Source organism: Toxorhynchites rutilus, chromosome 2 (assembly GCF_029784135.1).
Source record: "Toxorhynchites rutilus septentrionalis strain SRP chromosome 2, ASM2978413v1, whole genome shotgun sequence".
NCBI lineage: Eukaryota > Metazoa > Arthropoda > Insecta > Diptera > Culicidae > Toxorhynchites > Toxorhynchites rutilus.
Window position 1 is genome coordinate 71,285,972 of NC_073745.1, and position 12,779 is coordinate 71,298,750.

The 12,779-nt window shown below is 39.7% G+C and overlaps 1 protein-coding gene across 7 annotated transcripts in view; it reads left to right on the plus strand.

Annotated features, from left to right (window-relative positions):
* LOC129769244 (arylsulfatase B-like) overlaps positions 1-9,372 on the plus strand; it is a 33,349-nt gene extending 23,977 nt beyond the window's left edge. For 5 of the 7 annotated variants that reach the window (XM_055771357.1, XM_055771356.1, XM_055771360.1 and 2 more), the window contains exons 4-5: positions 7,754-7,911; positions 7,981-9,284. In XM_055771357.1, the coding sequence (XP_055627332.1) occupies positions 7,754-7,911; positions 7,981-8,991 (1,169 nt within the window). In that variant the 3' untranslated portion in view covers positions 8,992-9,284. The other 2 variants (XM_055771363.1, XM_055771362.1) reach the window with 2 other exon arrangements.
* The last annotated feature ends 3,407 nt before the right edge of the window (positions 9,373-12,779 follow it).

The following is a 12,779-nucleotide window of genomic DNA, read 5'->3' on the forward strand; positions in this document are numbered from 1 at the left end:
TCGCATTCACTGATTGCTCCGCAAGGGTAACTAGGCCGAACGGATTGGTGCCGGAGCACCAGTATACCTAACAGGGATTATAGAGTTTCGGCCGTCGGAGTGCTCGAGTTGGCTTGCAAAGCTGCTCACGACAATCAGAAAACCCGCATCAAGAACAGAGCAGCTAGGAGAAGAAAATAAAACAATATATTTAAAATATATATAAACAATATATTTAATGTATATATAGAGGGGTCCCCTTTGTATAGTCCTACGTCACTCCGGTTATGTCCCCGACATTACCCACCCGTCTTTTTATTAGAGAAGTTCTCCTGAAATAGTGAAACCCATGGCATTAGCTTACCCATTAGTTTTTGGACCCGCAGCTTTGGAGATGGGGATTTTATGGATTGCATAGAAGACGTAATCGACAACACCATTAGTGTTGGAAAAACGCATTCTTGTTGTTTTTTAGCCTACATATATTGCATATCCATGCAAATTTCCGATGAAATGATCTGTCCAGTTGAAGGATATTATCGGCAAAAAGAGGGCCTAGGATGCGGATTAGAAAATATATTTTCCATTTGAATAACGCTTGCGTCTGTTCATGCGGCCAATCAATCGTTTGAATGAATATTTGTCCGCATAGCTAGACGTAATTGTAGAGTTCAGGGTACGATGATTTAAAATTTATCACTTTATTCCTCAAAGCTCATTTGGCGATTGAATAAACAAAAATAGAAGAATAATAATAATAGGAAGATATATGAGTAACATGCCATGAGAGCTATAGACCAATCAGAAGAAGGAAAGCTGTTGAGCCATGCTATAAAAGCGCTCGCAGTTCGGCGCTGCGGTTTTTCTTACAACGGACGTGGAACGAGCAACATCTAGCTAAGCTAGCAGCAGCAACAATATAAGAACCAACAGGAGCAACAAGCAGCGGAACGAACATCGAAGCCAACCCGAGCAATCAGCCATTGAGCAGCAGCAGCAGCGGTGAAATAAATCCGTGCAGCCAGCAATTCAGCTGGGTTTTGCATCGGTGTGCTTCATCGTTAGCGAATCGAAATGGACGCCGCATCGGTCTGCTTATTGTGGCAGCAGCAGCAGCAGCATCGGTCTACTTCGGTAGCAGCAGCAGTAACATCACGAGCTCAACATTGTCGGTACTCTCTCTCTCTCTCTCCGCTGATAGCGCGAGGACGCGCTTCCATTGAGCTTGAGAGAGTGTTGCAGTGTGGAGTCAACGCCGCACTACGTGATTAGCACCCACGTATTAGTCGGCTACATAAAAGAGTTTATAAAGTTTGCCAGAAAAGAATTTACAGAAATGAAAAGCCGATCACGATTGATGAGTATATTAGCAGTCGCGACAGTAATCACCAGGTTGCTCTGTTTGTAGCGCTAGTATTTACAATTCCGATAATAGTCAAAACGTCTTCGTCGGTAGTTTCAGTTGTTATCGGATACATTCAAAAACGTTTGAAAGAAATTATGTGAAATGTGATAGTACTTTTCATGAGAAACATGTTTGGACTCTACAAAGAATGTGATTCAAATGTAGATTTAGCTTATAGCACATAATACTGACAATTGTTGATTTTCGAACGATGTATGAAAGCTGTATGGACCTACGCCCGTTATGCGGATAAACAGTGATTTTTCGAAAACAGCGAAAAAGTCGATTTTGTTCATTTTGTCGTTTACGTCTCCTATACAAACATGGGCAGTATTGTGGTATGTCCATTTTTTTCCTAACACGCTTCGAGCTTATCTACTGTTTATTGATGCAGGCAGAGATGCCAACCTTCCTGATTTTTCAGGATTTCCCAGACTTTTTGACTCGTATCCTGATATCCTGACAACCATTCAATTTTGCCTGATTTTTCTGAAATGATCCTGATTTATCCTGATTTTTGAGTTTTCTACTTTATCAAAATAAAAACTATCCGTAATGAATATACCGGGATTCATTTCAAAGTTTCCTTGGTTGGAAATGAGAACTGTCGGAATAGCCTACACAAAAAAGCTTAAAATAGAATATAGCGATTGATCTTTCTTTCGTTAATTATTTATTCCGAGGCGATTCACGTTTTTGAAAGTGTCGACATTTAAAAAATTTTGAAGTTGACGTGAAAGAAAGATTCTTTATCAGATTGAGACGCTCGAATACAATTTCAAATTTTTATATTTTGAAAGAAAATAATTACTCGGATGTTTAAAACACGTAGTGCATTTATTCCACCTGAAAATCTATTATGATTTTTGCATCACTATGACAGAAAATGAAGCTCAATGTCATCAACGCCAATTGAATGAATGAACATTGAGGATAATTTTGCGATTTGTTTTTCCTTTCACTCACTTTTTCAATTTCACTTTCGCTCACAAATCCAGTTCATGCCGCCACTAATCCACCGCTGAGGAGCATCTGGTGAAGCTTGGTCTCGTAAATCTTTACGATATGAAGTTTCCACACAATTTGAATGAAATACCTTCAATGGATTGCATTTCAATCTGCGATTTGCTTCAAAACCGCAACGAAAATACCGTTTTGAAGAGTGACGGTTGATGAAAATGGATACTTTACACCAATTTTGATCGGCGAAAAAGATATACGCGAAATAAACAACCTTAAGCTAACCCAAAAGTCGATCTTCAGCCGAAGAAAGTCATGCTCTGTGTCTGGTGCGATTGGAAAAAATCTGTACAATAACTTTCTACCAAGTAACCAGTCGATAATTTCCCATAAGTACTGCTAGCAAATAAACACATTGAAGGTAGCGATCCAGGACAAACATCGTGAATTGGTCTATGTGATAGGCGTAATATTCCCTTCACGCCAACGCAAAACTTCATATCACTATGTATAAATTACATAATAAACTATTTTGAAATCTGGCTGGGAGGTCCTATCTATGGACAGTATAAAATAATACCTTGGACAGTTTTCGACGAGAAGGCAAACATTATCTGGTAGGAAAGAATTTTTAAACTGTATGAAAGATGACGAGAGATTGTGGAACAAACCTATGCATATAAAATTAAATAAATGTATGTCTGCCTACAAAAATTGTGCTTTTGTTCTTTGAAAAATTGACACAAACATTCCGGATAACCCAATTTGAGCTATCCTGATTTTTCCTGATTTTAATTTCCATTCTCCCTGATTTTTGAAAAAAAAAGTTGGCAACCCTAGATGCAGGAGTAGACTGCTAATCAAGGTACTAATCAACAATAATCTGTCTAATGAAAATAATAATCCTTGTTATAAGACCATTGGATGGGCTGAAGTCTTACTTATTAAGACTCAGCAATTGTTGAGTAATTTTATTACTCGGTGTGATAAATTTTTTTGACTGGTTAAGTTGTTCAGCCATCCAAGTGGGCATCACTTTCCGGTCTTCCCAATTATTCAGCTCACTCATCAACACTCAATCAGAAATTCCACGGAATGGTTCTGGACCATTGAAGGGTGAGCTTGAGCCGCATTTTACAAGTATATCTGTTTGTTCATTTCCCTCTATAACGCAATGGTCAGGGATTGAGTACCGTTGTATCGAACATATCTGACTTAGTTGCCCTGAAAGGCAAATGCAGTCCCAGACAATTTTTGAAGAGCACGTGAATGCATTAACGACTTTAAGTACCGCTTGAGTATATGATAAGATGCAGTATGTTTATGATTCCTTTTGAGGCAGACATTTATACAATCTACTATTGCAGCTATTTCTTCCTGAAATAATGCTGGTGAGTTCCCCATAGCTACAGCAATTTTTCATTCTGGGACCAAACACTCTAGCATCTGTTCTGACATTCTTTTCGGCACCATCAGTATAGAATATAATTGAACCATTACGACCACTGGGAACATCCTCATCCCATGCTGAACGAGATGGTTCAATCACAATGCATGAAATATCATTATTAGTCCTAGATTCCATCCAATCACTGTTCATCTCTGAGGACGTAAAATACGGGTAAACGGGTAAAACGGGTAAAAGATTCAGCATACTGAAGTGGTCATTTTTGTCCCAGTCCAGCATTCTCTTCCACTTTTTCTGGTTTAGAGCGCTTTTATTAGCAATTGTTGTTTTGAGGGATTTATCCTCATACTTTCTGTGATACAAAAAATATCCCATCTGCACCTGCGGATCTGTATGGTTGAAAAGATTTCACCGCGTTTTATGGCTCTTGTGAGAACCAATCCAGCAACTATGTTTACGACCTCGCTCTTTCAGGTCCTGTGAGACACCTTCGAGAGCATTTTATGTCACGATTATAGCTAGAACTGGTATAAGAATGGCCAGGTGTAGATCCCGAGAAGGGAGGCTTCATCACTAGGTCTAATACTTCTGAGGGATATTTTGTGAACGAACCGCCGTCCCTTTTAAGGGACCCTAGCCCGTTCGAGTAATCTTTTGAAAGAGTCTTACTAAGACTTGCAACCAAGGCTCGGCAAAGTCATATTCAAATGAAGATAGTCAGGGGACTATGAAGCCATCGATCTTCGCATTCAATTGAATATGAGTTTTTGCTTCTTCCAGCAGTTCTCCGTCAACATGAATTAACAATCATTGGAGCCGTCTTGTCGCTAACTGTTCTAGAGAAGCTCCGTGCTCACTCCTTTCTTCACTATCGAATGGACTTCTCGTCAAATTGAAGGGATCTTCTCAGACTGGATTCGTTTCTCTCTTTAGTGCGGCAAGCTCACCACGAATAACGGAAATCGCGGTTAATACAGTAAAGGATTAAAAATAATGAACAAACACGAATAATACCGTATTCCGTTTACGTTGTGCATGTATCGGTGCTTAAGTTCACGGTGAGCAAACAATAGAGCCGTCCATTAATGGTGTAACTACTTTTTTGCATCAGAAAGTTTTCGTTTCACTTCGTATGGTCGTTAAAATAATATTGTGTACGCGGGCAACGAGATTCATGCCATGGTAGAGTAGAAGTGGTGGTTTGAAGTTACGTTGAATGAAGAGGCAGATTTGCATTCATTCGTCACGTCAATTAGAATAACCATTTGCTAGAATAGTTCTTCAGTCATGCACGCTCTTAAGGCTCGTCAATTCATTCTTCTTCTTCTTCTTTTTGGCTTTAAGAGGGTTTAAACTTTTCAGTTCATTCGCCTCTAGAAGACAATTCATTTCTAGTCAATTCAAGTCATGTTGACGACGAATCTCGAAGTGAAGCGACTGAGTTGGTTTTCAAGTTTCGTCTTCAAAAATGTAGGATGCTTTCGCAGTTATTTACCCAGGATTTTCTTTTTGAACGTCTTAGCTTTCTGCTATAGTCGATTAGGGCTCTCCTGTATTGAGACCAATCCAAGATAAGTTTAGCTCTGTTGAACGCGCTGTTTTGCGAAGTCGCTCGAGTTTTTTGTTCCTCCAAGAAACGTTTCTTGTCAGAGAAACTCTCTTAAGTAGACAATTACTTTTATAGACAAATCCTGTCGTTATAGGAAAGTATTTGATATTTGTATTTACTTAGACAGCAGTTCTTGGGGAGTCATGCTTGTCATCGTAGAATAACTTGCATGAACCTGTTTGAATACCAAGTATTCATTCTTTGTGGACCCAAAGTTCTTGAATTAGAGCTAAATTCATAGCATCTCTGATAAACCTCCTAGACAGCACGCTCGAAACTGCTTTAGCGTGGTGGAGGTTTATTTGCAGAACGTTAGTGTTATACATTAGTTTTGACCGCTCATTTAGTTCATTTGGGAGAGTCGAAATCTCATCTTTTTCACAAGCTTGATCGAAGTTGCGAAACCTCTTGCGGTAGCCGCTGAACCGGAACCGCTTGGCCAAGGAACTGCCAGGATGTCAAGCTTCGCGGATTTCGAAGGCTTACCGCGTAGAATCTTCTCTTTACCAGAATCCCTGATGAAGTCTGTTTGAACTTTGCGCGTAACCACGCATTTGCCACTAGTTCCAGAAGACCCCGTGCTGCCGGGACCCGAACAGTTTTGTTTGGTGGGATTCTTCATAAAGGTCCCACGAGTTGCGTGGTAAAGAATGGCAACTGCATCAGTGACATAGTTTCAATAGTTTCAGATTCCTTTTCGTATATGCTACTACAGTGATAGACATTCGTTTAGCCGCACCCTATTTTTCCTCAATATTTTTTAAAAATAAGTCAATTCTTTGTACAGTTTTGCTCATAAAAGACGATTATTGTTTATTTTCATCGAATTCATTCTAAAAAAAAGTATGAATTCACTTTTTGTTTTCTAAGTAATTCAAATATGTGGAATCAGGGTGGACATTCGTTTAGCCGCATCCTAAAATTTCAATAAAAGAAAATTTGTGCCGCAAATTTCGAGTCCAATCGGTAGCTAATATTTAGTATATCCACCTCCATTTCGGATCACTTTGAAAACATGATTTGGCATCGAGTCAGACAGCTTTTAAAGTGTTGCCATATTGATTATAGCCCAACATTCCTGAATTACTACCTTGAGACTGGAAATGTTGTCAAATTGTCATCCGTTTGCATAGACCATCTTGGCCAAGATTCTCCATAGGTTCTCTATGGGATTGTAATCGACAGCCAGCAGGTCATTCAAGAAGCGGAATGTCCTTCTCGGCAACCATGCCTTCGATGCTGAAAAAACCTCCTCAGTAGCGTTATTCTCAATATGGCCAATCAAAACGTCCTCCAGTAATTGAAGATATATTTCGGAGTTCATTCGGGTAAAAATGAAACAAATGAGAAGCTTGCTGTGATAGGAAACGGCTCCCCACACTGTGAAACTTCCGCCCCCAAAGTTTCGCTTCGATCTCACGACATGCCGTTGACTTAAATTATACCAATAGCAACTGTAACAGTTCGGACCACCCAAATTGAACTTTTTTCGCCGGAAAATACAACATTTCTCCATTCTAGTTTCCATTCCATGTATTGCCGGGCGAAAATGAGATGGTTCTGCTTATGGGTGGCAGTCAGTTTCGGCTTCCCTTGAGGTTTCTTCCACATGATGTTTGGTGACTCATTCAAGATGCACGCAATATGCCTCTTCGTTACTGGAACAACCGATTCTGCCTTAATGTATGAGCAGGACATCGTTTCCTGTTTTATTTCCTGTCTTATTCGACCTTTAAGAGGCAAAGTAATATTGGTGTTCCCATTTGTTGGTCGTTATATCCCATACTTCTGCCCTATTTAAAGAAATTCCGTACCACTTTCTCAGATAGACCAATTTTTGATACGATCGAGCGATTAGAAAAATTTTGTTCATTGAATATCTTTATTATTTTCCACCCCTCTTCCGTCAATAGAATACCTTTCGCCATTCTTTTAAATTCTACGTAAATCACTAATCTGACCAACTTCTTACGTTGCACATCTAATATTCATCTTGTAAATTGAACATTCCCAAGTATTTTTTCAAAAAACACAGATAAAGGCTTGGTGATTATGCGAAAACTTGATTTTTATGCCCTGCGGCTAAACGTATGTCTCGGGAAAAAACGACGTTTGAGTGTTTATATCCACCGATGCCGCCTTGTGTGTGTGTGATTGTGAAACACGTCCTTTCAATAAAAGTGACTTAAATATACTATCACTACAGCAAATAATTATCCCGATAAAAAGAACATTCCTAGTTGTTTTGTGAGTGTTTCAAGATTTTTTTCAAGTGCGGCTAAACGGATGTCTATCACTGTATAGAGATTCGTAATTCGCAGGCGGTGTTCGTGGTTTCATCTTGAACAATAGTAGAAATTCTACCCATTCTATTTTTTTTTACATTCTGCAGCCATGGTATCAAAACTGGACGACAGCGTAGGACAAATATACAAAACTTTGCAATCGAAGAACATGCTTCAGAACTCGATCATCCTGTTCATGTCAGACAATGGAGCACCCGCGGTAGGCCTGCACACCAACTCCGGATCAAACCAACCACTTAGAGGGGTAGATAGCTAGACGTTGGCGCCCAATGCAAATTGAACCAATTTTTTGCATTCTTTCTTTCCTCCGTAGCAAAAGAACTCGCCCTGGGAAGGTGCAACGCGAAACGCCGCGGTTATTTGGAGTCCTCTTCTCCGGGAACGGCAACGAGTTTCCAACCAGTTTATTCACATCAGCGATTGGTTGCCTACGCTCGCATCCGCTGCCAACGTGCCGTATCCGCTCTATGATTTGGGAATCGATGGAATCGATCAGTGGGAAGCATTATCGTACGATACCGGAAGCCCGCGCAAGGTTGTCCTCAATATGATCGATGAAATATTCGGCTACAGTAGCTATATGCAAGATGGGTTTAAATATGTTAACGGGACTACTCTCAACGGGAATTATGATGAGTGGTTCAAACAATCAAGCGTCAACGACACTAGCCTCACCGACGAAGAGTACATTGGAATGGTAATGGAAACGGAAATTATTCAATCATCCACAGAGTTGTTGTCGAAAGATTTGATAAAACACTTGAGAAGGCACGCTCGAATCAATTGCGGCAGAAGGCCAGCCGAGACGAACGACTGCAATCCATTGATTAGGCCCTGTTTGTTCGATGTGATCAATGATCCTTGTGAGTTAAACGACATCTCACACAAATATCCCGGCAAGCTTCAAGAACTCGCTGCCATCGTAGAACTCTACCGTTCCAAAGCTGTCAAACCACGCAACAAACCCGCCGACCCAGCGGCTAATCCGGCCAATTTCGGTGGTATCTGGACCTGGTGGATGAATGACGACGATCTTTTCTACGACCAAGCGACACCTCCTCCGACCCAGACAAGCCTCCCGGAGAGCATTCAGTTGATTGTAATTATCACAATTCTCGTTGTTGGCACCCTGTTTGTGATAGTCGCACTAATCTATTTGTCCAATAAAAACTTGTTGCGAATCTTTAGGTCGAACAAAATGATCTCGACAAAGGAATCCGCCGAAAGTCAGGCAGGGTCCCAATCGAGTATGCCTGAGTGTGACCTTAACCGAGAGAGCGCTAAGGTATATTGTATCAGTGATAAAAGCTTAAATGTGCCTTGAGCAAAGCGAAGCTTTAATTTTTTTTTGTTGAGCGTGACTTAAGGTTGTATAGTATAAGTGACTAACATTATTCCCTATGCTGAGTTAGAACTAACCTGGGATCAAGCTCTTTATAAACTGGGAACCGCTGTTACCACTGAATGCACATTTTTACGATTTTATTCCTATTAGATTATATGAATTTCCGCAATAATACAATTTCTAGTCAATAAGATATTGTTTCATGATAATAAGTTCTATATTAGCACAAAATGCACGGCGAAAAACTGCACATAGCTTCTGCGAAAATGATTTCTCAATATTTTTTCCAGGAATTGGACATATCAACGAACCGAATCTCGCTGTAAAACCCCGTGATACATAATAAAAATTATCTCGTAATATATTATAATGAGTGCATTTTTATTAATACTTCTAAGCATACTCCTTTCCGAAAAGTACACACATTCCATCATTTGAATGAAATCGCAGAAACTGTTTTGGCAGATTCAAAGTTCATAGTGATAACCCCTTGGGGTTGATATAGATTTCTCAGAGGTCACAAGATACTGTATAAATTCTGTCTCGTGAACTTGTTATATGAATGGCTAATATTTGAATTATTAATCAAACTTGATATTTACTGAATTTTATGTCTATTTATTGATGAAAAAATGATGTCAAATTTACTCACTTAACCAACCGCAAAGTTAATGAAAAAATTATAGCGGCCTGTGTCCAAGATACGACCGCATTGTTAACGTAGAACTACGCTGTTATTTTATATAAGCCACAATTTTAGAAATAACTGTTTGGTAGAATGTCATGTCATTATCGAATCTCTGTTGTTTAGTAGTGCCTCAGTGGAATCGAACCTTCAGGCATCGTGCTTACAACGTAAACCAAGTGCCAAACAAGCGCTCGCCATAGCATGCATACAGAGTCATACATTGGTGGCTTGAAGCTACTAAGACTATAAACACTTCTCATCATTTTGCATTATTCTCAAAAGAAACGTTTCTGTTAATATAACTGGTCTCGAAAAAAGTTGCATTACACGCAAGACAAATTACATACAAAATTTCAGGACGAAATTTACTTTCTTGGTGACTAAATAAACGAAATAAACTCTTTCTGTTAATCTCAACAACCTCGAAAAGAGTAGCATTGCTTCATTATAATCAAAATTAGCGCAAATGCAATCCTAGTTGGTGGCAGTTTTGCGACTGGCACGCAAACCCAAATAACTTTTAACATTCCAGTACGACATTCAAGATGTTTGGTATTCCCCAATTAATTGTTCGTGACAGGGCCAATGCACACGGGAGCAGACACAAATATCCATATATTGATGGCTTGAAGCGACTGAATATACACACACTTATTTCCGTTTTGCGCTCTTCTCAACAGAAGCCCTTCCTGTTAATATTGCCGGTCTAGATTAGCTTAGTTCTCAGTTTGCTATACTCTAGGCAAGTATTCCCCTTCATTCTTCTTCTTTTTTTCCTTTGTTCACGGAAACTTTAAATCTTATGATTTCCCCTTCGTTTCTCATCGATAAGTTGCCCGTTATTGACAGCTCTATTCGGGAAAGCACACGAATGGACAGCACAAATGTATGGGGAAATGGAAACGTTTATAGTTTTCATGAATTTTAACCATTTACACACCAGGGGATCGTAATGTATAGCATATCAAACAAATCTTAGGGAATTTTCGATTCGTTTAATATGTAAATCACCAAAATCCGTTCGTGGCAAAAATAGTTATTAAGGTTAATTTTATTTCATAAAAACGTGACCTGTTTTCTGATTTGGCACCCTTAATGAAAGACATAGTTCTACGTCAAAAGCGTAATCGCTTTTGCGATTACGCCGGCGATATTTGTACTTCTTCGCTTTTCTCTTACATATGTTCGTATTTAGTAGTGATAACTGTGCGCATGAGGGACGAGGTTTGCCGAATGTAGATACATGCCATTTTGATTTTATTTCATTTCCACGGGGTAATCGAAGACCGCCCTAAGCCGAGCGATGATGGCGGAAAATGTGTGGAGTGTCCGGCCCGCTTGGACGCTAAACTGACGATGCCCGTGTTGCCAGAACTGGGCATTCCACACATAATCTCTCTTCTCCGAAAAAAACAGAATTGAATAAAAGAGACGAAGGGATAAATCCATGTGGATTTTGTTTCAGTGTATTTTCCTTCACAAAGAACCAGGACTCTGCAAAGTCGTATTCATCTGAGGATAGTCAGTGGACTATGAACAAATTCGTCGCTTCTTCCAGCAGTTTCTCCGTCAACATGACTCAACAGTCACTTCATTGCATATTAAAGTGACTCCCCCCAGACTGAATTCGTTTCTCTACCTCATGTATCAGGTATGCATGTACAGTAAATAGAATAATTTTAATTAATCTTTTTTTGTTTTGTGTGGTCGTCCCGATCCACGTCATTGTCTTTCTGTACTCCTTACGGTCGTCCCGAGCCGTACTTGTTCTGCGCGGTCGTCCTGATCCGCAAATAATTTTACTTCCATTCCAGCACGGTCGTCTCGATCTGCACTCTTATCATTGTAATTTTCTCAGTCTGTCGTCCCACGACGTACTCGTTTGTGCGGTCGTCTCTCTCCGCGCTTATCCACTCTTATTCTACCGTTTCATCGTACGGTCGTCTTGATCCGTACTTATTATAAAAGATTTATCAATTTTAACCTTGCTATATTTGAAAAAACGGCCGAAGACTTATCGGCTTCGCTGGTGTGTACAGGAAAACAGAGTATGGAGGACGAGAATGAACCACGAACTGGCGCAACTCGACGGCGAACCCAGCATCCAGAAAGTCGCCAAGGCTGAACGAGTGCGATGGGCGTGGCATGTTGCAAGATTGCCGGACAGCAGCCCTGCAAAGATGGTGTTCGCAACGAATCCGGTAGGAACAAGAAGGAGAGGAGTCCAGCGAGCGAAGTGGAGCAGAACTTGCCAACAATCGGTGCAGCCGGGAGTTGGAGAGCAGCAGCCATGGATCGGGTATATTAGCGAAAAGTTGTGCATCAGATCTAATCTTTAAATGGGATGTAGAATAATTGTAAATAAATAATTTTAAAAAAAATATATCAAATAAAAATATTTAAAAAAAAAGTGGAAAATATTGGTGTTAATAATTTGTTCGTTTTCTTTGTGCATCTTTAGAGTAACGACAATTATAAATATATGACCCGTAATCTTGAGTTTCAATGCGTTACTGCAAAGTAATATGTATTAATGCAATTTACAAGACTACATCATTAATTTTTTTTTAATATTGCTTACTAAACATAGAAACATAATTAAAAAAAAATCCTTTGTTTTGTGCATTGAGCTGCATTAACTGAAACATAAATCGTGGTTTCTGGCAACAAGTTTAAATGTTGCTATCTATTTATATTTATTTATTTGGTAAATCAACGGACACCTTACTGTCCTAATAATATTAATGAAAATTTCTTATCATAACAATGAAATTTCACCGAACCGCACTTCGTGAAATATCCTTCGTCGAAACCATAAGCTACTTTGTTGAACAGCCGCTGCAGGCCTTGAACAGTTGAGTTGCATCAATAGCTAGTACGACGGAATGGTACTCGGAAGAAAACGTAGTTTCGTAGAGTTCGAGATTGAACATTAAAATTGATGTTTTCGAGGATCACTGGTCATTCTGTCCTAGCCATCAAGACGTCATACATCAATAAGGCACGGTTTAGATCTCTCCGTACATGTAGCGTTTCTAGACTTATTAGTTGACATCGGCTCTCATAACTTGGCAGCTGA